At 36.4% G+C, this 26,155-nt stretch overlaps 1 protein-coding gene across 1 annotated transcript in view; it reads left to right on the top strand.

The window, feature by feature from the left end:
- Nucleotides 1–4,773: 4,773 nt before the first annotated feature.
- Nucleotides 4,774–26,155, top strand: part of MBNL1 (muscleblind like splicing regulator 1) — a gene marked incomplete at both ends in the record, with an annotated part of 156,060 nt that continues 134,678 nt past the window's right edge. The window contains one exon of the mRNA XM_084231342.1: nucleotides 4,774–4,953. Coding sequence (XP_084087468.1) covers nucleotides 4,774–4,953 — 180 coding nt within the window. The remainder of the gene's footprint in view (nucleotides 4,954–26,155) is intronic.

The following is a 26,155-nucleotide window of genomic DNA, read 5'->3' on the forward strand; positions in this document are numbered from 1 at the left end:
GTTGAATGATATACCATCTCATAGAATAAATATTATTGCTATCTAGTTACTAGATATAATTTTATTTATTTTTTTAAGATTTATTTATACAAAAACTGGGGTATAGACCAGAGGCACTAGAGGGTGAGAAAATTCACCAGAGATGGAGCGGGGAACAGAACAGGCAGACTGACTGAAATACACTGCTGAGGGGAGCAGAGGGCGAGACAGGAGAGGTCTGCTATGCCATGTGGGTAGCTCCCTGGCCAGGGATCAAACTTGTGCTGCAGTGGCTGCAGACAGCTTCATAGGTTGCTTCTTAATCCTTTGTGCCACCAGGGAGGCCGTAGATATAATTTTAAAAACTTACTTGGTGTGTGAAATATATATGGAGATACTTAAAGGTAAGTTCATATAATTCCTTCTGGTGTGTTTATTCAGATACCTGAATAAGTTTGAATCCAGGTTATATATAGAAGAGTATCCCTCCCTCTCCTGCTGTGAAATTTGATGGAGACAGCATTTACTTAAAATTGATTCTTCATACAAGAGTGTTTCCAATTCTTCCTTGCCTTCTAGCAGCTTTGCCTCTTAGCTATCTCTATATAAACATGGATTAAAAAGCAAAAGACCTGAATTTGGGTCTAAGTTTTAACACTATCTTGAGAAGGATTATTTTTATCCTGGTAGAATAAAAAGAGCATTCCTACAGCAGTGATTGCAGACATTTTCATATTCTGTTTTTTAAAAAAGCATACCTTTTTGGGATGTTTTTATTTAGGAGTTTTTCTTGGGGCCAGAAAAGACAAATTGTATTTGGGAGTCAGTGTGAGCTTACTGAGCTGTAAATTTGGTATGTAGGACAAGAAAGATACTCACAATTCACCTTCATATGTTCACACACTCACACAGTGCCTGAAACAGTCCTATTTAAGTGAACAAGATAAATGCTACCATTTCCTTTATCTGTATTGGTAAACCAAATAGTTGATATTATCTCCCAAAACCATATTCCTTAACTGTATTTTTATTGGGATTCATTGGTATAATTAAGACTTGAATGTTGTGAAATATTTTAGAAACCTGCTGTGAAAATTCTTTCCCTTATCTGAAAACATAGTTTTATTTCATCTGAAATGGTTTTCTATAATTTCCCTCTTCACCCACAAATGACCTTTTTTTTTTTTTATACTTACGGATAGACTCATCATGGACCTATGGACTATACATTTCACAGAAGTGAGAGAAGCCATAATGCTCACCTGATGCTGAGGGAATATCAATGTACCCTAAATAGGGAACTATTTACTTTTTATTACTAAAATGATTTTTTAAGAATTTCCACAATTTAAAATGTGGTTTGAATGCCACAGGTAGTTGAAAGCTGGCAACATGATTTAATATTTTTAACATATGAATTGGTATCTGTTACTAATGCTTTAAAATTATGTCATTTTTCATGGTATAATATTATGAAGGATACTAAATTAGGCTAAACCAGTGGCAATGAAGTTTTATATCACAATTTATTTTGACTCCTTTTTGAGTCTTAAATTGACCGGTTTTATGAGTTTTTGTAGTCATTCCTTTTTTTTTTTCTTTATTTAAAGTAAGATAACACTTTTTCTCTCTTTTGTCTATTACTAGGATGTTTATTCGACTGTTTCTAACATTCAAGGATTTTTCTTATATTTCATTCAGTGAAGCAGAAAACGTGTCTCAGTTTCAATTTCTCTTTTGTTCCCAGAACGTCCTCCCTTCCTCCTGTACTGAAATGGAAAAATAATTTCCCCTCTTACACCATACACAGGTTCAAAGTCCTGTTTTTCATCATGTTGCCCCAAAAAGCAACATGAAAAAATACCAACACTCTAACTTGGAAATTGACATGGGAGTGAGGACAATTGACAATTGGAAATAAATTTCTACCACCAAGATTAGTTCCTAGTGGTTCAGCAGACATTCTGAGCTAAGCCATGGAAGCCAGAGAGGGCACCCAACTGCTAGAAGATACAGAGATGCTCAGCTCAGAAGCCAGGCCTAGTTGTCATGTTGTCATGGGGAATGAGAGGCAAACTGAAGAAATGAAAGCAAGTAGCAAACAATTCAGTAGGTTAAGCCAGAGCCTGGGAGTCTTCCAAGGCTCCTCCCTTCCTTATTTGCTGAAGTGAGTCATTTTCCAGTCTGTCCACACCCATTACCCTTCTTCCATCACAATACCCTACACCCCCATTCACTCTCTCACTGCTGCCACATGCTCTTTCTGAAATACAAGTCCAAACGCCACCAGTCTCCTTTGCTGTGTAAACTCTTCCAGTTCTTCACAATTTTCAAAATAAGTTGAGAATTCTTGGATGAATACAGATCTACTTCTATTCGCCTCTCCTGTCACTTCCTACATTCCCTTTTCTCACGTCTAACAGAAAGACTGGCAGATCCATGGGATATACCATGCTCATTTCTCCAGACATCCTGAATTCAACTCTGTTGCTAATTTCTACACACCTTTCAAAGTACTAGTAAAAATGATTCCTCCAGGAAGCCTTACTTGACTCCTGAGGGCCATCTTGAGCTGATTTCAGGACTTGAGTATTTATCCCTTAGGCAGAATTGATTCCTGAGTAGAAGAATTATCCTTGAGGGTAAGGATGATCCTATCCATTTTTCATTGTAGTGTCTCTGCCACAGCAGGCAGTAGATGTAGTAGTTGTTGAAATAAATGCTGAATTAGAAGAAAGGAAATCTTCATAGCTTGGAGTAGCCACTAATTGACAGAAAGAATGTCCATTAATTTTCTTTAACTGTGTGGGCAACTGGGTATTTTTAAATCATTAACACTGGAGGTGGCACCATTTAATTAATTAATTGATTTGCTCTGGAAGGGAGCAGTGCACAATATTATATCAGAGTTTTGCTGCTGTAGCCAAGAGTCAAGAACTCAAGTCTGTTATTAATGCCTTCGGAAGTATTTCTGTACTTTTGCATCTTTCATGATGTTTTTCCTTCATGTGGCGCCTTCTTCTTTCACACAATTTGAGAAACTAGTAGAACATGGCAGCAAATCCAGCATTTTATCTCAAAATATGTTCAATGCACAGAACAAATGTTTTATATTACAATCATTGAACAAGTTATTCCTTAAATTCAAAGGAAATTTGCCCCCTATGTCTAAAATTTTATTACATCATGTTAGTCCAGGAGTCTTTCCATTCATAGTGAAGCTAAGTTACATCTTAGGACACCCAGTTAATTATGATTTGGGACTGTGGTTTCTTTTTGCTCCAGCAATAATATGACTTATTTGCCTTGGACTATTCCAGTATTTCAGAAAATGACATTTTACTTTTAAAGAGAGGACTCGGCTTTCTACATACATCATACAACGCAGAACTGGGCTTTTACATGGCAAATACTGTCCACAGCCTAGCTGGGAAGCCGGTTTGTAAGTGTTTGTGCTTGCGTGACCATGAGTTTCACTAAGGAATTCCAAAACCATAGACACACTGTTCCTGGAGAAACACACACAAGGGCAGGCTTGCAGATGTTTTTCCCGCCTGTGAGCGCACTAGATTCAAAATCTATGTAGTGCATTTTCAGGCCCCATCAGACAGATCCTCCTGTTCCTCCTGCTCTGTCACCTTCAAGCTAACCTTGCAGGGCTTCCTCACAGAGTCCCATGCAGGGGCCTTTTTTTAAAAAACGAGCCGCTATGCCTGCCCAGCTAGTTGTTGCACCAGCAGAAAGTAGTGGGAGTGCGTCCCGTCTGCACTGTAGCTCCGAGGTGACCATGCTGCACGTCTGAGATGGAAGATACCACCCGGAGCCTGCAGGGATGCACCTCTCCCGCGCCGGCTGGGCTGGCCCTTTGCAATGGGCACCGTCCGGCCCGCGCCGACGGGCAGCCCTGGCGGGCTTGGCGGGGCTTGGGGTGGGGGGGCGGCGGGGCGGCGGCCCCGCGCGCGGGAGGGCGGCGGGGAGCTGAGCGCCCCTGGGCCGCGCGGGCTCCGGGCGCTGCGTCCGCCCCGGGCTTCCTGGTGGGGCCGGGCGCGCGGGGGAGGGGCCGCGGCGCAGCGGAAACCCGAGCTGGACGATAAGAGGCTGCAGCGCGACATGCAACAGTCTTTCCACTGCAGCTGAATGAGTAGTGGCGCTCACAATGCTCCCGTGACTGGGAACTGACAAGTTCAATTTTAAATCGCGGGCCCCCCGGAATCAGGACTCCCACAATGCCTTGGGCACCCGGTCGGCAGTCGGGCTGCCTCTGAAAAAAATGTGAGAGGTAAGTTTCCATTTTCAGTTTCCTGCGCGGCTCTGCTGCTCTGCATTGTCTCTGCTCTTTGGGGCTGCCCATGGCTGACGGAGGAAGTGAGCGCAGCTCGCCCCGGTGCAGGGTTGCTGAGCTCACCGGCTGGAGCTGGAGGGACCCCGGGAGGGGGCGGCTGCAGCCCGGCTCCAAGAAGCCCTTCCCCGGGCGCTGCGGAGCTGTCAGCACCGCCAGCGGACAATTTGGCAACCCTTTCTAAGAGAGAGAGAGAAAGAAAGAATCAGGAGGGGTGGGGGCGGGGAGAGAGTGGGGGGGGGTTCAAAGAAACAGGTGCGTGGAAGTGTACTTGCAACTTAATGACCTTTTGGGGGGTGGGGAAGGTGCGAATCCCTCGGATGGCAGCCACAGCCTCACCCAAGAGAGCCCACATCCCCGTCTCCAGGGCTGCCATCCAGCCCAGTTTTCATCTGGGCCAAATATGTGCACGCAAAGGTTAATTCTCTGTCTGCTACCCATAAATTACGCATGACATGTTTAGCTGGGCTGCCTTATATGGAGAGTGCTGTATTTCAGTCCAGTTTGCCTTTTGCCAAGTTTACAGGGCGGAAGACGCCCTGCATGAGAGGATTCCTTTTCTTTCTTTCTTCTTCTTTAACCCCCCCCCCCCCAACCATCGTTTTGTAGTGCGTCACTCAAAAACTGTAGGAAAAGTAAGTATAGAGGCTCTCTGGGTGGAGCCGCCGTTGGGTGATTGAATTGCTTTCATGAAAGGTTGAAAAGAGTGAAAAGTAGTTCATACTTGGCTTCTGGTTTTTTAGACAAAAGCAGGGCAAATATGTAGGCCCCCCCCCTTTTTTTTTTAAAACGGAGCCGGAATCTGTTATTGGTAGTAATGTGTCATGTGAGAATACTTTGATTCCAGAGCCTGTAACACGAGCAGGTATATGGTGGAGCTTATGCTGGCCCCTGCCCGGCGCTTTACAACTCGAGGGGTGTTGCTGGAAGAGGAATCTTATTATAAGTCTCTCCCGGGCTGGGAGAATATTGGGCTGCTGGGGCTCGGGGGTGAATTTCCGTAGCGTGTGCTTCTTCTCTAGGGTTGAGTGAGGAACTGCCTGAGAGGTTCTCGCCTCTGTCCTTACTTACATTGTGTGGCCATCAGCACTGACAGAAGCCTTTGCAAATGGATGGGCCGCTCTACCATACGCTGAGGAATTTCTTAAACAAATTCATGCACTGAGAAAGAAGTCATAATTAATGCCTTTGGATTTCCAGGCCCTCTGCAGCGTGCTTTGAAATACTACACCAGTGGACACAGCGTTCCTCCCTCCTGGGTTTGAACACTGTGTCTGTTTATACACAGAGGGTATTTAGTGCATAACTCTGCTATAGCCGCTTAAGTGATCCATTCCGATTATCTGTGTGAGTTCCTGAGAGCGTTGGTGTTTCTTTGAGTCTTGCTGTTGAGATAAAATATTATCGCCGACATAAGTTAAAATGAAAGTTCAACGACCGTAAAATTCTTCCTAAGGATATTTAGTTCACTCTGTAGAACTCTGTAGATAGACACAGAGTTATAGGCGGGAAGACACTGAATAAAGTTGTCTTGTGGTCAGAGAAAGCACATTGCTGTCATTGTATCTTTGTTTTCTTAAAGTTGTGGGCAGCTACAGCTCAAAACTGTTTGTTTGGAAAAAACTACGGTGCTCCACTTGTCTGTGTTGTGTGTTTGCACGGGGATGAAATTTTCTTGGATTACTGTATTGTTAGGCCTCCTTTTAAAATGTAGACATGGATGTTTTTAAGTTCCATTTGTTTAATGGGGTTGGGGGGGGCAAGCTGTGTATTGCCTCACTGTGGACTAAAGAGTTGCCTTTTGTGTTTTAGGGAACTGGTTGGGTCAGCACCAGAAACCTGTTCATCCATCCCTGTATAATTACAGTGTCACTTAAGACATAATAATCAGGTTTTACTATTACTAAGAAACTCAGAAAACCTCACATGTGCCTAGCTGAATGTTTTTCTGTCATGTAACTAAAGAGCAAATTTGTGTGCAGATATATAGCTAGTGTGATATTCTGTGCAGTCATGCCAACAGAAAATCCAAAATGTTTTATGGTTTGAGATATTATTGCTTGTGTTTACATTTCCACATTTGAGGCAAACTTAGACTCCAAGTTGAATTCATTAAATTTTGATTCCAACATTCTGTTCTTCCTCTGGGCACAGAATTCCTATGAAATGAAACACTGGGTTCTGTTCCAGAACAAGAACAGAATATCCCAAGGTTTCTTTTGGTGGGGGAAGGAGGGGGGAGGGTAAGAGTAATAGTGAATCTCTCATTGAGGGGTGTGGTATTTTATTTTATAAAATTTTCTATATTATAAGCAAAAAAAAAATTGCCCTTGCTTTTATCATTGTTGCCATACATTAGGCCTCTATTCGATATATATCTATTTATGGAAACAGAGAGAATAGCCTTGCAGCACTTTCTGGCTCTCTGCTTGGTGAAAGGAAGATGCGCAGATTAGAGAACATTACAGATCTTGCTTAGAAGATGCTGAAAAGAATATGATGGGGGTTTCTTATAGTCTAAGTAAAAGGCATTAGGGTGTACAGGAAATATGAAGGTCATAGACATGGAGGATGTGAAATAATAGTCAGTTAAGTATTTGAGTCAATGTAAAAAAAAATCCAAAGAGCAATGCGGATCATAGAAGATATTCCATAGGATGACTTTGAAGTGTGTGGCCTCTAACGCCAAAAATTCTTATTTTTGGAAATCTAGAATGTGCTTTTCAGAATAGTAGCCACTCGCCGCATGTGGCCATTGAACACTTGAAGTGTGGCTCTTCTAGATTAAGATTTGCTTTGAGAGTAAAATAATACTGATTTAGAAATCCTTGTAAGAAGAAAAGAGTGTAAAACATATGATGATATTTTTTATATTTTAAATTAATTTTATATATTTCTTACATTTTATATTTGTACTTCATATCTTATAATTAGCTGTTTAAATTTTGCAATGACGTATTTTGGCTATATTGCTATCAGTAGAATGTATTATTAGATTGATTTCACCTGGTTCTTGTTTTTTTACATCTCTAATGTGGCTACTAGAAAACGTAAAATAACAGATGTGGCTTGCATTAAACTTCCATGGAACAGTACTGTTGTAGAATTAAGCAGGAAAGTGGTGTACTGGGAGAACACTGAGTTTGCTCCTCAAAACACAATAGCCTGGACTTACATTTTTATAAGCAAAAGAAGTTTATTATGCATAATAATACCTGTGTTTCTTATCCTTTGTAACCAAAATTTGAGAAAACATACCACCTAACATCTATTTTTATTTCCTCAAAACTACTATTTAGTTCAGAGATTTAATGGCAAGGTAGTAATAACAGAGAAAAGGCTTGTAATTAGGGGATGAGTCTTAACACCTCTCAAAGGCCAGAATAGAGTATGATTGCTACTTACGAATGTTTTGGAGACACTATAGTTATCATTGTCCTGAAGTTACCAAACATAAGCGAGTCACTGAAATTTATTTTAAAATAGAGTTTTCAGTAAATAGCAATTATCTTCAAATGCTTAATATGTATTTTCCTTTGCTAGGACTTTCCTTCCTTAGAAAATAAAAACACCAAAAAAATCCAAACAAACTTTAACAAGTGTTAATCAAAGTTTAATTAATTCACGAGAATGAAAGATTTTCACTTGTAGGGATAAAGGATGAAAGATTTTCACTTGTAGGGATAAAGGATGTTCGGAAAGGAAAGGAAAAATATATTTCTGCTGGGGTGCTATAGGCTCTAAAGAATTCCTATGCACGGAGACATTGTCTTTCTAACTTGCACACATTCTTGAGAAAGCATCTGACTGGTAAACAAAGCACAATGGCATAGGTCCTGGAAACATTCCTTTCAGATATTTTCATAACTGAAGTACATTTTGCCACGCACAGTGAGTGTGAAGCTGACAAAAATGCAGTTCTTTTCTAGCCATAAAAAGTATGCTTGCTTTTATTTCCTTGAAGGATGCCAAAGACAGAAATGAGGATGGGTTCAGTGGGTTACACCCTATGTGGAACATCAGGAGGGTTGCCCTTGGTGCCACCTTGAACCTGGGCCCACCATGTGAGGCCACGATGCCCTCAGAGTTGACCTCGTGTGGAGCGGGTGGGCCACCAGATTCCCGTCTACCTTGTGTGTTGTTTCTGATGAGTCATGTAGCGTGTTTGCTAATGGTTGGAGATTGATTGATTGCAATGCGCAGGATTCAGGAAGAGCTATTAACATATGGCATTAAATGTCTCTTGACATATTTTGGAGTTTCAAATATGAGGAGGAAAATTAAGCACTCGTGTAGTGTTTTTCACATTATGAAAAATACACATTTATACAAGCATTATCACTTTATTGTTGAAAAAACATCTAGGTGTAATATATGGTTGTAGTTTTGTACATACTAGTTTTTTTTTTAAGATTCTAAGACTTTCAAATAATGGTTCATATTATCAGAGAGGCATCTTACCACATGTGGCTATGACAGCCATAAAAACAATCTTTGAAAGACTTATGTAGACTATTGGACATTATGTATTTGTACTTTTCCCACCATGTTTGCGATCTTATGTTGGTTCCTGTAATTATCCTTTGTTTAAGCAGCTCAGGATATTATAAGCCCAAGATAAAATGAAGCTATATTGGATACTTTTCTAATGAAGTCAATTATTTTTAAAAAGCAAAGATGTTTTTTGAAATAGCATCATCCTTTAAGTACTATTGATGCTCCACAAGAAAAAAAAAAGAAAAAACAACCTGTCATCTCCTTGGATGTTGTTTTAAGAAATTGAGAGATATGTCTTTTATACATGCAAAGAGTTAAATAATTATTGATAATAGTAGTGTGGACATAATTTACATGTAGCTATAACTTTTCCCAAGAAAGTACCAATTTGTTCAAATTATCTGGAGGTTTAGGAACATTATTTAAAAGAAATGTGGTAAGTACTATTTAATCTAAAGATCACTGTTCAAGTTCATATAGATTCCAGCTCTACTCCACTCCCTCTTTGACTAAATTTGGAAAATGAGCATAATTCTTCCTCCAAACGATTTCTTAAAAAATTATACTTGACACTGAATTTTCTCTGGATTTCCATTTTTAAAATTGGGAGCAATTAACAAATAGTGAATTCATTTTAATGAACTAATAAGATTCTAGGATCACGGGAACAAGTTTAATCATATGAAATAAACATAACATTGCCATTCTGAGAGATTTTATTTTCAAAAGTTGATGTACAGGTGAATACTTACTCTAGCAAAAATAGCATATTGGTTTCAAGAGAGATTACCAAGCTTAATTAAGATATACTTTGTCTTCAAAGGGGTGTCAGTCTGGTGGAGAAAATAAGAATTTTAAAATAACTGTTAAAGTAGAAAGAGGTACTTCATCAGCAATGGCTAGGTAACATGGTAAGAAAATTCCAGCCAGGAAGGTAAAGTTAAGTCTAAATGTAGCTCTCACCCATAACTGTCATAACCAGAAATGGAAAACACAAGGTATTCTTTATTTTTCAATTGTACCAGAATGTTGTTTTGTCAAGGCAACTTTAATTATAGCCAGTGATATTTCCATATTTTTTATATATTTATATTTAACATCCAGAAACAGAACTTTTGTGCATACTCTGGTTTGTTTATTTAGTGCATTTCTCTAGTAGAAATGATATTGTGGTTTCCAAATGTCCTATATTAGAATATTGATAGATTTTTTCACTAGTTTTACTGTTGAATACTATGAAGTCATCAGCTTTTGAAGTCACTAAATAATTGCAAATGTATAGGAAACCAAAGTGGGAAACTGAGCTGAATAGTGTATGTAAGAGAAATTGTCCATGAGAAAAACTAGGTTGAAAGTAACTGACAATTACAGGTAGGTAGTTTGTCAAACATTTATATATTAAAGGTAAATGGTGGAAAAAATACTGAAATATGACAAAAAAAGCTGTGATTTTATTTCCTGAAAATAAATGTATATTACATTATAAATAACAATGAGAGAAACATATAAAATTGTTCAACTAGAAACAGCAGTGTATCCAATTTAATATGACATTGGGTAAAAATGAAGAAACAAAAACAGAAGGTACAACTGATGGTTTTGGATGGCAGTAGAAGTATCATAAATGTAGACACAATTTTGTTGGTTTTTAAACATAATTCATAATTTTTTTAAGTTTACATGTCTGTGGAAGATATAGTACCTCTGTCTGCATACTTTCTGTGCTTAAATTCCCTGCATATTAACATCTGCCTACCAATGATTGTGACCAGTAGACTCTTCCAGGAATTCTAAAAGAATGGAAACCTATTATATGCAGTAAGAGAGTGAAGAAAGATACAGTGAAAGAATTTAGTTTAATTGTCAAAGCACATCAGAATCATGTTACATAGCAAGAATGCCAAAATAAGGCGTCAGATAACTCATATTCATATTTATAACGCCATTATAGACATTTTCTTGAACTCAACATAGTATTGGTATGTGCTCACAGCTTATTGTATCTCAAAATTTTAATCATATATCCAACAGTATATTTATCAGTATTGTTGATGTTGGTAATAATGACACATGTTTATTTCTGTCTTGTCTGGTTACCTCTGCAATGACCTGTTAATACTCCATGTGGATGAATAGCTCTTAGTAGAATGAAAAGGGGGAGGAAGTTAGTTCAATTAGGTGAAGGATATAAAGAATAAAGGATACAGGTCCCAATGTAGGGTAAAAATTCATGAGGAAAGTTCTGAGCCATGGATTGGATTTACAACTTAATTATCCCTACCAAGGACCCCCTCATTGATATTTCTGTTGACTAAGTTTAGTTTCAGAAAGCTAATTTATAAAAAGATCCATCATCAGTTTTTATAAACATTATATCAGATTTTTTCTGAAAGTCTGTTGTTTGTTGTAGTTCAGTTTTGTTGCAATGAGAACAGACCTCATTGGGGGAAAACATGTTTTTTTTTTTTTTTAAATAAGCTTATTCTTTTAATTGTAGCAACATTAGGGTCTTTCCCATCAAGGAAAACATGTTCTGAAAAGTGGAACACCTTGTGAATTTCAGAGGTGATATCAACCTTATTTTTATGATTTAAACATTATTGTATCTTTAAATATTTATTACATTCTTCTCTATAAAATGTAATACATGTGAAAAAGTGCAGAATCTGGAAGGTGGGGATGCAGACAAGCCTTAGGTTGCATGGAGTTGCTTCTGCCATACCAGATCTGCCTACATAGATGGCCTGGGAGACCCATTTACTCTTTCTGAGCCTTATTTTCTACATCTGTGAAAAGATAAACTTGCCATACATGCATTTCTTTACAAAATACCTCATTTAATGTTTGTTACAGCTGTAAAATAGGCCTTCTGATCTTTATCTTAAAGATGAAGTAGCATGACTAGAAAATGCTTTCTGTCATTTCCAGAGTCCCGAAGCTTGTTTTTTCTTTATTATGTTGTTCAGGAGTCTTCCCAATTTTTTGTCTTGTCTTTAAGGATATATAGAGAATAGTGATAAGGAAAATCGCTGTAACAATGATTACTAACATTTTGGAGGACTTTTTATGTGCCAGGTAAGATTTCTGAATTAATTCATGTATTCCTCAGAATAACCCAATCGGATGGCTACTGTTAATTTCACTGGTGGAGAAACTGAGGTACACACCAGTTAATTGCCCAAGGTTACTTAACCAGATAGTAGTCCAGCAAGGAGTGAAACTAAGGTAGTGCAGTTCTAGAACCCATACTTCTATGTAAAATAATAAAAACAAATGAAGAAGTACTTGTATTTGGGTGTTGATAGTAAATTAAGAACAGAGACATTTGTTTTGCTAGAGAAGAGTCACAGTTTCCACAGCATTTGAGGAGACAAGAGATTAGAGAGAAAAGACAATGAGTGTGCAGTTAATAGTTTAGGGATATTAGTGTTACACTTTGGAGGGCATGGAGTAGCAGCAGGCAAGTCGGATACACAGAAGATGTTTGGTTAGTCAAGTATCTTATGGGAGCTGTGTTTTAACCACATTTTATAGAGAAAGTTTAGAACACATCTAGAAGAAAAAAAAATACAGGATGAAGTAGAAAATGTGGTTTTATAGAATAGATGAGGGACTAAGTAAACAGGATGAAAAGGAGACCTGTTTGCTGGTGGGAAAGTAATAGACTTGATGTAGCAACTGGTTCAATTTGACATTAAGTGTGATGGAACTATTAAAAATGATTTAAAAAAATACTAAGAATATTTTAAACTTTTCATCAAAAACATCTTATTTAAAACTGTGTTGTTAATGCTATCCCTGCTCATCATATTGCTACTAACAAGAGCTCTGTCAGTATACAGAACTATATTTTTAAAAACCAGTAAGGAAAAACATTTAAAGTTATGTTTTATTAGGGCTATAATTTGATTAATTAAAAGAAACATTAAATTCTTAAAACATCTTATTTCTATATCAGGTTCTTTTTTTTAGATTTTCATTTGAAAGATAGAATTTTATTTAATTGTTTATTTTTAAAATGAAGGTCAGTTGCTTTACAACACTGTCTGTGATTCTGGTATACAGGATCCCATCTCTGCAGGTTTAACATACCCACAACACACACACCAGCAAGGTACCCATAAGTTCTCCATACAGACCAAGCTGTTCCTCCTGCCCATCATTTCCTCTCACCATTTCCCTCTTTGGTAATCTCAGTTTACAGTCAATTTTCTGGGGTTTGTAGTTTGGTTTGGTGTTTTCTGACTCTGTTTTGTTTCAAGCTCAGGATCAAATGAACTCCAGAAGCTCACCAAATTCTTTATCCCAAATTGGTAACTCTAATGAAATGTTATTTCAGCTGTAGGGGTATATTGTTATTTGCTAGGGTACTTGGCTCGATGTTGGCCAGGCAGTTCTGGTCTCTTATTAAAGTTCACGTGGAGCACCAGTGATCCTCAGTTATAAACCAGGTGGCAGATAGATACATGATAAAATGAGTTTGCAATGTGCTCACGGTGGCTGACATTTATACTTCTCAGACCTTGCTAGTTTAGGGGAGGGATCAGTATTACTGTGATATTCTTTCTCCTGGAAATAAAATTCCTTAATAATCAGTCTTACACCCAGGATGGAAATAAATAAGTTAGTTGCATTGGGTTAATTGCTCTCTGTAGTTATGAGAATATATTTTAAAACAGAAAGCTTTACACGCAAACTTGTAGGCCTTTTTACTTAAGATTCTCACATGTGCTTTTTACAAGTAAACGGCTTAACATATTCTAACCAGAAAATACCAGAGAAATGATAGTTTATGTTGTATTTCATATGCATAGAGAAATTCTCATGAAATCAGGGAGGTTTTCAAGAAAAAGATTCTAAATATTTACTACTTATTTATTTCAGATGGCCTATGTCCATTAATTTTTTTTCAATTACACTGTTTATTTACCTTTAAATATAGTATGTTCATATAGAAGTAGAGAAAATAATGGTAACAGTGCTTTATTTTACCTTTTGTTTACGTGTGTTAGTATTTATGTGGAAATCACACTTAGTATATGCCTTTTTCTATGATTAGAAGTTGTTCCCCTTCCTTATCTGGTTTTTTCCTTGTGTGATAGAGATATGGTAAAAATCTATTTTGTTACATCATTAAGATAATGCTTAGAAAATGCTCATTTTTAGGTAAGATTAAGTAGTGTTAAAATTAGAAATTTTTATTTGCTGTCTCTATTTATTGGGCTGATTTTGACAAATTTACTCCAAATTATTTGGAGCCCTTATTGCATTTAATCATTCGAATATTTCAGGGAAAGCTGCATTGCCAAGCTAGTATCATTTAGATAAGGCATAATACCCCACCCAGACGAGATCTGATGAACACAGCAAAAGTAAACAACAATATAGGCAAATCTGGGACCCAGGTGTGGGGTTTCTCCAAGGTATTGCGTGATCTTTTAAAAAAATAATTTGAAATTTTCGGAGCAGTAATTGAAACTACTGAAAAAAAAATGTATGTGTGTACTTCTCATACACACGTTTCTCAGTAATGGATTAATGCTTTGTAAGTGCTGAAATCTTTTCACTAAAGAAGTTACTTTACCATTTAAAAGTAAGACTATATGGGCAAATAAGTGCATTCTTTGTTTTCTGCTAAATAATCAACTAATACATTATATTTGACCACCTAATGGAGTTAAGGGATTGTAGCAGGTGAGGAAGAGGAAGAGCCAAAGCAGAATTACATAGTTTCTATTCTTTGAGGTATGACTTAGTAGGGGAGAAAGGCAGGAGAAGTTAGCTGCTGTTGAATATTGGTACTACCCACATGAGGACCAAAGGAGGAAATTCAAAGAAGGAAGGAAATTCAAAGAAGGAAGTCTGTGGTGCTGATTGGGCAGAGTATGCTGTGTGGAGGTGGCAGGGCTGACACACGCCTGAAGATTAGACCCCCTTCAGAATATGGAGGGAACCAGTATGAACAGGGTAGAGGTAATGAAGGTAGACTCCTCTTTGAGGCATTGCCAGCTTACATTCTTTTCAGAAAAACAAATACCCTGGAAATGGTGTTAAACAATTAGGGGACAGGCCTCTGTAGCAAGAATCTCTCTCCTGTTGACTGAAACGAGGAAACTGAGATTCAGAGAAGTTATTCCACTTGCCTAAGTTCACACAGATGGCGAGCAGCCGAACTGAATTGAAGCCAGATCTTTCCTTTCTTTGTTTCCCCATTATGACTCTGCCTGGAACAAGTGTGGAATATTTATAGAAAAATAATTTTTAAAACTCCACCCATATAACAAGTGACATAAGTCAAACAGGTATAAATTCAATATAAGAGGCTGTCAAATAAACTTTCTTCTTTTGTTATGATGTCAGATTACAAATGATTACAAATGGCATATAGTTTGCTTATAATCCTTACTTTTTAGATTTATAGAAACCAAAAAATATACTAGGCCTCTCTTCTTCAGTGGCTATGGTAAGGACTTGCAGTAACGGGGTGTGTTGTGACTTTGCATTTGGCCATTTGGAGTCCTCTCAAAGGAAGCTTTGTGATGTTCAAAGGATAATGTGCTTTCTTACCAATAACATGGTGCTGTAAATTTTTCACCATTAAATGATAGGGGTAACCCCAGAGCACATGCTCCATTCATTTATCAGCCTCCCGTGGTTATTTTATTCTTTGCTGTTGCATCCAGTCTGTCTACTGCCACTTTTTGTCCTAGTTTATAACTCTCAAAGATAAGCTATTAATGAAGATGGGTTGTATTGGAGACACACGACTGCTCACAAATTCCTCTCTTCATAGAGCTCTTTTAGAGCACATACCAAATAAACTTGTGTATTGTTCCAAGATGGAACATGGAAGACTCTGCCTTTGCGCTTAGCCTCAAAAAATCTGGCAAATACTGAGTGCAGTTCCCACGTGCCACCTGTTGTGCTCTGTCCTTCAGAGCATAAAAAGGTAAAATGTGCCCAGTCCTCAAAGTAGTTTCCAGTATAGTGATAGAAATATTCACAAATAACGTACAGGCAAAACAAAGTGGGTACAGAGGAGCCAAGAATAGACTGCTTGTGGGCAGAGTGTGGAATTTGCCTAAAACCATCCAGTAGACGCATTGTATATTGAAGAAAAGATAAAACCGACTCATAATTTATTAAAATTATGTTACTCAGTTTGTAAGCCTTTTTTTTTTTTTTTTTTTTTTTTTTGGAGCATTTGGTAAACAAGCCGACGAAAGAATTTATTTCTGGTGTTGGCACTTTTGGAGAAGGGTGGGAACATATAATTCATCTGAAAGTTCATGTTAACTCCCTGATTAGGAGATTAAAACGCTCAGTATTGACAGTCAAATTTCACAGCCTGCAACTTTTATGTTAACAGTAAAGAAAAATCCTTAAGAGAGGTGCGCTGTATTTAACTTTAATGACAAAGGGTTCTCCACATGCACACAATGCTCTTTTTTCCCCCAGCTTTTCTTTGTGTGCAGGAAATAATGTTGCAGTTTGTAGGCTAGCTTCCAAACTTTCAGATGGTGAAAGTACAGCTAAGCATGTTCTGTGCCACCCCATTCAGCTCTGAAGTGTTTATTCCGTGGCCCAGGATTTACTCTGTATTCTAGCTTAGAAAAGTCAGGAATTTGACCTTACTGGTTACCGTTATCATTTTTTTCCGTTATTTTAAATCAAAAACATTGTTTATAACCCATTGCATAAAAAGCTTGTCTGAATTTTTCAGGAGAAACTCAGAATATAATATCTGCTTTTCTGAAATTTATGGCCCAAGGAAAAAAGGTCTATTCATAAGTAAAATAATGAAAACCAAACAGGCACAAAAGACCAGACCATTTTTGATCAGAATGATTATAAAAATAGCTTCTTGGTAGGCACTTACTCTTCATATGTAACCACACATAGTTCTCATATGGTGCTATGAGGCTTATGCCTTGGTATCCTTCTATCTAGTTCACAGGAAAGAAAATGGAGGCTCAACAAGATTAAGGTTAGGCACTTTGCTCATGTTGAAAGGTACTGTAGGCTGAGATTCCAACCTCATAGTTTATTGCTATTTGTTTCCATCGATGTGGTACAAATTAAGTAAACAGTTTATTGCAATGCTGATTTGAGGCCTAATCCAAGTTAGTTTGGGAAAGACTTAATGAAGGAGGGACAATGTGAAAGAGACATTTTGAAATCTTATGGTTGTAAACAGCATAGCCAGGGGAGCAGACTTTGAAATTTCACTGGCTTGGAAAGGCGGGATATATCAAATAGCCTGATCTGCCTGTGTGGTTGGGGCAGTATTAGTTCTACTCACACCTAATACCCTCTGTCCTGGCAGTCTCCAAGATCAGCAAAATCTACTTTTAGACTCAAAATCATTACCACCTGTGATGTTTCTGATGTCACTTCTGATGACATAGCACTCTACCATGTCAGCTTAGTAGGGCTTTGTGGCACATTTTAAAAAGTGTCTTGGGGCCTAAAAGAGTGCTGTAAATGCTCTGATAATTTATTCAACTGCATCATGGAAGGCAGTAGGGTAATTCATTTTTCTCATTATTGAAAATAGAAATTTGTTGCCAACATTAAAATCATCAGACAGGTCATTGAGAATAGAAAGTTTTACATTCACTTTGAAATTTCTGATGAGCTTTTCTCACTTTCCCCAACTCTCTAGCAATTACAGCATGTCCATATATGTGTTGCTTATATGTATGTGAATATTCCATTAGGAAGTAGTGCACAGTTATAGCTAAACGTGGAAATGAATAAAGGTATGAAGCTGAGGGATAAGATCCCCAATGAATGTTTATAAATTTGCTCTGAAATACAGTATTTAATATCATTATGTGGTTTTCTGCATTGACTAAAAGTAGGAATTGTTAAAATGTAGTATACCATAGATCCTAAGCAGAAACAAAACAAGAGATATTCTAATATACATGTATAAATATAAATATATTATCACTTGCTAATGTTTGCTAAGAGATGAGGTCAAACTGCTGATAGATAATGTTATTAAGAGCCCTGGTCTGTGTCTTAATGAGTTAATTTCCATTGCTCTTTTCTTCCTCTGGTGTTAAACTTTAACTGGTTCACACAGCAACGGTTTTCTGTTTGTTAATGACCTGACATTAATGGATTTGAAAAATGTTTTCCCTTCATGTACCAGGAATTCTCATGCATATTATTTTCAAGAGAACTATTCCATGCTAACATACTAATTTTTTGGCAAGGAAATTAAGCACCTATTTTTCAGTTCAATAGTGCTATGATAAATGAAGTATAATTTTGAACATGCAGATTCTGCAACACTCACTTAAATATTAATTTAGGTTCTTTTATATTCTAGACACTGCTAGGCATTGACTGCATAATGGTTAACAAATAGATGCAATTATAAACGTGCAATTATAAAGTTTAGACATCTCAAAATTCAAATTGCAGAAATGATATATTATTAGAGTTATTGTTGCCACAAAATTTAAGTCATCTTTTCAGTAATTAAAAGTATTATTTATAAATGTCAGTTCAATATTTATTTTAAAGTCTATATGAGTGGTAGGTTTACTGGGTATAAGTGAAGTATTTCATTTGCGTGTAAAGAAAAGTGTCATTTTATGCTTAGACTTACTGCTTTACAATCAAGCTAGGGAAATTGCATCACACAATAATGCAGAAAGAGGAAACTTGATTTTGAGTGACAGCATAATATTGTGAGTTTAAAAGGTCAGGCTAGTGCAGGAGGCTCCAGTTTTGCCACTCAATATCATGCGGAATGCTGTGACAGCCAGGGCTGATACAGCTGAAAATATCTGCAGCCTTGGAAGCCTTGTAAGTTTCAGAAGGTCATTTTGGCATCATCATAGGAACAGTGATTCACAGGGAAGGTCGAACTGGACAGCCAGGCAACGAGATAGGTCGCTGAGCTCAAAGGTTGCAGATTTTGGAGCAATTGTCAACTGTTGTAACATGGCATCCTAATTTGATGTGGCAATCTTTCATTGAGATATTTAAGGAGGAATGGGCTTTACTGGGTGGGTAAATTGTGGCTTCTCTCTTGAAACTTTAAGTTTGCCTCTACAATCTTACCTGGTAGCAGGACACAAACTTTAATTTTATTTGTATATGATGTATGTTTCATCAACAAAGGCTGTGAGTCCACTTACAACAAAAAGTGGACATAAGATAGGACTGTAAAAAAGAGACATAACAAATCAGTTAGAAGGAAAAGAGATGAAACACGTACTTGAGATGAAATTGAGCACTAAATTTATCTCTTTGCTTTCTGGCAACCAAAGCAAAAGCTTGAGGAGTTAGAAACCCCCTTCGCTCCCATTTACTTAATAAGATCTCTTTTTATCCCACATACAGCCATATTTTCAACCCTTAGAGGGTTTAGTTAAATATCTGACAGCCCTTGGATGAAGTTTAGAATGGATGAATTCCAGTTAATTAAGAAGTAAGTGAAAGCTAATTCTTCAGCCTGGCTTTCAAAGCCTTTGCTGATATGGTTTTACCTCCAAATTCCGACTATTTTCTGCCAGCCCAAGGCTTATGGGTGTTCCATGCAGTTTGATTCCCTTTATTAGTGCTCATGCTCCCTGCTTTCCTATATCCCTATCTTTACTCTCTGTTTCTATGGTCTGGGTCACCATTCTATTTGTCTCTAACCAAATAAAACTCTTTCTTCCAAGCCCATGTTGGGTGACTTAGCCATTATGAAACCACTTCCATAATTCCCATTCTCTACTGTTATCCCTGCTGTGTATTTCTTCCTTCTTCATGTACTGCTCTTTGTGTGTAAGCAAGCAGTTCTTCAAAGGCAGAACCATGTATTACCCCTGTATGCAGACCTCATATAAAGGATCTTCCATTGATTGTTAATATAATCAACACTCATTATTTTCTCTGTATTGTTTATTTTAAGTGAATACATTTAATCATCTATTAAGGTTGTGTTGGATGTATTTGAATTTCCTGAAGGAAAACATTTCTTTTGCTAGGAGAGTAGAGGAAAAAAAAGAAAAAGAAATAAGAAAAAAAATAAACATAATTAGAGAAATTACTTGGCACCCTGAGAACTGGGATTATAGGTTTTTTTTTTTAATTGTTTCAACTTTGGACTTTCATATTAGGAAGGAATTTAATGTTTACCGCTTCTTTGTGCCATAGGTAACTAATATAGCAGGGAACAGTGTTGGCCCATGTAAAAGAAAATATCATTTATGCCTTGTGAAAGGCACTGCTTTCTTTTTAGTATACTTTTCTATGGTTTTAACAACTGTCAAAAAAAGTTAACTGTTTTTACGTGGCTTAGAAGTGTTTGAGATAGCTATTCTGTCTCCCTCACCGCTTTTCAAACACGGTTTTTAAGTGGCTGATATAGATCAGTCATGCTATATGCATACTCACTTAACATACAGTCAGTTTTATCTTTTCAGAGTGATGTTCCATTTTACTTGTCTGGAAGGTTTCTGCTGATACATTTTAAGTCCCTCTAATAAAAGCTCTGAAAAAAATGCAGACTCTTCTTGCTTAGAGGACAAATAAAAATAACATCGTGTCAGAGCTCTTTTTCAACAATCTTTCCATCAGTTTCTGAGTATTTCTGAGTGTCATGTATTCATTATTAAATTAAAAGTGATTTTAATTTTCACTTTTCTTATTATACATTATTGGTGGCCTGCGTATACTTCATGGTTGTCCCAGGACAATATCTCAATTCCATAAAGGAGCCATCTATTTCCTTCAGAATTTATAGAGAAAACTTTCACCTCTTAGATCTCAGAGCAAACCATGAGCGATGCTGTCATGGGTGCTCTATCACAATCTCGCTCTGTTTTTTGGCCCCTATTATATTTAGAGTATTGCCATTCATTAAGGTTGGTATTATATTACCTGCATGTATTGTGAATGAAATTTGAAATTTGAAATCAGGTATGATTCTGAGTCCTGATTCTTCATTTAATTAGCTTGGGGACTTGGTCAGTCACTTCCCTTTGGAAGCTTCAGTTTACTCACAAATATATTATTTAGTGCTGTGATGGGGAAAAAATGACAAAATTCAGATGAAAGTAAATTTTATACCCTTATATAGAATATTATTTGCAATTGCTAGACACTTGTAGGCAATTGTATGAGTTCTTGAGGAAAACTCAATTTTTCTGTTTGAATCTACTATTAGAAACTTTTTATTTAAAGAACCAGAAGAATACTTTGCAAATTTATATGTAACATAAAAAGAAAACCCCGCATATGTATGTATGTATGATGCAGTGCAAGCAAACTTCTCAAAAATTAATCTCTTCAAGAGTTATTACTTAATCAAAGGGCAGAGTTTGTGGTTTTATCCAAAATAAATTGCAAGATTAAAGCACTGTCTTCCCCCACATTACCTTTAAACACAAAGGTTTAACTTGAACTTTAATAAAAGAGCTAGATTTTTGTTATATATGAAGAAAATGGCATGGATAATTCCTGTGTAAATTTTTTCTTTATCTTTTTTGTACATATATGTACACATACAAACACATCCATATAGTATATGCACATCAATCCTTATTTCACAGTTATCTATATTAGCAATTGATTTTATTGAATAGGCACTTAGTTTTCTCCCATCTTTTTGCAAAATAATTTTAATATTTTAAATATAAATCATTCTGACTTTAAATAAGGGACCTAATATTATTGTCTTTAAAATATTGAGTGTCTATATGTGTACGTGTATTTATATATCACATACATATATATTTGCATATATATATAAACAATAAAATAAGATTGGCAGTATCTATGGTGAATGGTATCTTAGAGTGATGTAGAGGGGAAAGCATGGTGTCTGACTTAAAATAATATTTTTAATAATGAATGTGACAGAACTTTACATAACATTTTAAACTATGTCAGTTTTCTAAAGTAGTTGATAAAATATAATCAAAAAGCATGTCACCAAATCTTCAAAGGAACCATCTTTTAAGGCAGATATTCTAGGTTCAAAAAAAAGTATTGGGTAGAAACCCATTAGGTAGTCTGTGATGGCAGCAACATTATAGCTTTAGTAGGTTATGATTGCCAAAATTTAATGATATTAAGAATAACGTGGGGAGTTTGGTTAAAATGTAGATTCGTAGTCTGTCCTCAATGGGTCCCAGGAATTTTATATATATATATATTTTTTTTTTTTTAAGATTTACTTTATTTATACAAGAGCTGGGGTACAGGCCAGATGTGCGGGAGGATTCAAGGACTCACCAGAGTCAGAGCAGGGAGCAGAACAATCAGACTGACTGAAATACACTGCTGAGGGGAGCAGTAGGGCGAGACAGGAGAGGTCTGCTGAGCCATGTGGGCATCTCCCTGGCAGCCCGGATCGAACCTGTGCTGCAGAGGCTGCGGACAGCTTCACAGCGCTGCCATCAACCGCCTGCACCACCAGTGGAGGCCCAGGAATATATATTTTTAACACTCACCCCAGGTGACTCATTCAGATAGTGCAAGAATCCTTTTGGAGCAGTAATATCCTTGTACAGTGTTGCTCTTGACAATCTGTTGGCAGTTATTGGAGTTTATTACCCAGCTACCTATGCCTTGTGATTTGCAGTGGAAAGATGTCTTTTAAGTGCATTAAGATGTTGATGGAAACAGAGAACTTTAGTCACTGTCTTGTTATAGAGTGGTGTTGTCGACTCTTTCTGGTTTTCTCTTGTGTTATAGCTTTTCCCAGCACACAGAATCTTATAGACAATTAAAATAATTAAGAACGGATGTTCGTTTTCTATTGCGCAAAGGAACCGAACCTTAAACTGCCTTATTAGTTTGGTCATAGTTGGTTCAACAAACTCTTTGTTGTGTAGAGTATACTCTTGGAAAAGTACAAAATCTAAGAATAAAATACTTGATGCCATCTCCTGAAAAGTGTGACTTTATTTCTATTCTTGACAACATGGTAAAATCATGTTGTCAAAGGAGAATAAAGGCTTTGGAAATGCTCACATTTTGCCAGCCAACCATCTTAATTAAATCTTATCGAGGTTCAGGTACTTCTTTATTCTGTGAATTGTTATTTAACAACTAGAAAGAGAGTTGGAGGAGGGCAAAGTGCAGGGAATTTTATTTTCTAACAGGATGCACATCCACTGGCAAAGTCATTTAAGAGTATATACCTGTCTTTGTTATATGGTTGCTTCCTATGGGGGAAACACATGCCCCTCCAGGCTTAGGAGCTCCAGCCTAGGGGAAAATACCACATGGGAAAATGTGTTTGGGTCTACATGAGTTCATGAATTTTATTGTGCCTTAGCTACTTTGATAACGCCTTGCATTATTTATAGCAGTTGTCAGAAACTGTTTCCTTTAGTGAATTAGTCTAAAAAAAAGGAGGGGGGAGCAGGATATTTTCTGACATTTGTAGAAATAATGTGTAAAAAAAAGCATTCCTTAATCATGTGACATGGTGCTATCAAAGATTTTCTAAAAATAACATGCCCTGCAGACTCTATTAACTACACATTTTGTTTTTATTAATAAGAAAAGAATAGTAAGCTATATATTGTCTGTTTTGATACTTTGGCAACCAGAACATCTATTCAAACTTCCAGTCCCTGTTCTTTGGCAAAAATTTACAAAACTTAAATATTGTAATTATTTTAGCCATAAAATAGTTTATTTAAAATAAAGAGTTGGAAAACTGATTTTACAAATGTTTCCATTGATTAGCTGCTAACAGCTGAAAGTATTTTGTAAAACACAGAGATAATGTTTTATTTATTTTTATTTTATATAAATTTTACATCATTGTTCCTTTTTTTTTTTTTAATAGTGTTTGCTTTCTTTTCTCAGGTGTATTCCCCATAGAATTCCCACCACCAATTTACCTGTGCACCATCAACATAGTCCCTTGTGTTCTTCCCGCCCTTACTTTGGTCTCTCTCCTTCTGCCTCCCCTGCAGAATATCTCTGTTTTATAGTTGACTATTTATTGTTGTTTTGTTGTGTTGTGTTTTTTATTGTTACTTTTTTTTCCCTTGGACCCTTATTTGGTTCCCCTTTAATTCCTCCTATAACTGAAATCATCCGATATTTTTCTTTTTACTTCTTATTTCACTGAGCGTAATCCCTTCCATCTCTACTGATGTTGCTGTGAATGGCTTGAGTTTATCTTTTTGATTGCTGAATAGTATTCCATTGTGTAATATGATCTAGTCATTTATTTTTGGGCATTTAGGTTGTTTCCACATCTTACCTATTATAAATAATGCCGCAGTAATCATAGGGGTGCATGTATCCTTTTGAATTAATGTTTTTGTGTCCTTTAGGTAGATACCTAGGAGTGGAATTGTGAAGTTACATGGTAGCTCCGTTTTTAGTAGTCTGAGGGATCTCCACCAGCTTTCCATAGTGGCTAGTTCGCATTCCTACCAGCAGTGTAGGAGAGTTCCTTTTTCACCACATCCTCACCAACATTTGTTGTTGCTAGTTTTTTTAATATGCGCCATTCTTACTGGTATAAGGTGATATAGAGATAATGTTTTAGATTCTGCTTAGTTGAAAATATTTTGTAAAATACAGAGATGATGTTTTAAGTTCTGTTTGTAGAAAAAAAATATGTATTGTACCTTTTGTTTGTTCTTACAATAGAAATTTGCATTGTAGATTTAGAGATGCATCTTTTTAAGGTGTAACAGATTTAATAAATATAGAAAAACACATTATTCATTATTGGTCGAGTTGCATATTGGTAGATGTCTTCTTGGAATAAGGTTGTTGTTTTAGTTCAAAGTTAATTTAGGTATGCACTTTATGTTCTAAATATTTGTATTATGAAAACCACTCAAATATAGGCATTTGGTGCATACGACTTTAGCATTGTTTAAAATAATAAGAAATTGTTATTAACTTGGATGACTACTAGTAAAGAAATAGACATAATAGTGGAGGAATATCTAGTTCTAAAGAAATATTTAAATTTATCTTTTTTACTGTTGATATAGGTCATTGATTTTTATATTTGTAGGAAGAAAATCTCAGAATGTATGTTTTCATCATTTCTGTAAAAAATGATCACGTGTGTGTGTGAATGCATAGAAAAAGGACTGGACACACTATGCTGATACTGTTAGAGGATATCTGATTTATCAGTAGTAGAAGGAGGAATTCAGTTGAATTTTCAATAAAATCCTCTGCTGTGGTTTAAATTTATTATAGTAAAGATGCATTCATTTAGCAATATCTAAAATAAAAAGGAGAAAGAAAAATGTAGAATTAAAGTATATGATTCACATAAAATACTTGCTAGAGATTTCTCTTTATCATGTGAATTTGTAATTTAGGTTATTGTAGTTACTGTAGAAGTGGATGGAGAAAAAAGCCTCAACATCCACAGAAAGCAATTCTTGGTTCACATTTAGTCTTGGTTATGAGCCTTCACATTTTTAATATGAAAATTCTTTATTTTCACAGTTCTAGTCATATCACGTCATAGGCTTTTATGTGACTTATTTTGATCTTTTTTTGCATCTGATTTCCATGAGGACATAACATTTTCATGTGTGTCTGTAATGATTGACAGATTGCAGGTCTTCATTTTTCTTTGATCAAATGTAATGAGATTTCAGTTCCTTGTTGTGAGAAATTCAAGGAGGTAGAGTTGTGACACAAAAGTATGGTCGACTATTAGTGCATAGATATAAATTTAGTTAACAGTGGGGACAAATTTTCCTTTTATCCAGTTAATCTTCGGTTTTCAGATTTCTGGAATCTCTTTGTGTCTTTTTACTTTTAGGTAAGCCTTATGAAAGATATTGACATAGGCACAAAATATGCCTTCCTGTTACCACTCTCTTTTATAGAACTATAGAGCTACCTTTTGAAATTCTGGGCTTTGTAAAATGCAATTTGGAGCTCTGGATGATTTTATAGTAATTGTAATAATAGTAGCTTATTATGTTGTTCAACATCTCAGACCTAGTTAAGTATGTAAGTTACATGGAACTTTCTCCTAAGGATATTTAAAGTACATTGAAGTAAAAAATGAATTGTCAAAGCATATCTCTGTTTTGTAACATGTCTTTCTCCTTTAAACCAGGAAAAAGCAAGTGGGTCTTGATTCATAATTAGTCAGTGAAAACATAATTCTTATTTGTATGTGAGCATATGTGAATTTGTGATTTTTTTTTTAAAAGCTCAACTTAAATTTGAGATTCTAACATTTCAAAGTTAATAGGAGTAAATTCAGTTGATAATTGTATATTATTAAGAGTATGTTTGAGGTGATTTGTTAAAAAGGTAAACTTTAAGGTCAAAGACATAAATCAGTAGGAAGAAGTAAACTAGAATTATAACATCTTT

The sequence above is a fragment of the Talpa europaea genome (assembly GCF_964194135.1).
Source record: "Talpa europaea genome assembly, chromosome: 4".
Taxonomy (NCBI): Eukaryota; Metazoa; Chordata; class Mammalia; order Eulipotyphla; family Talpidae; genus Talpa; species Talpa europaea.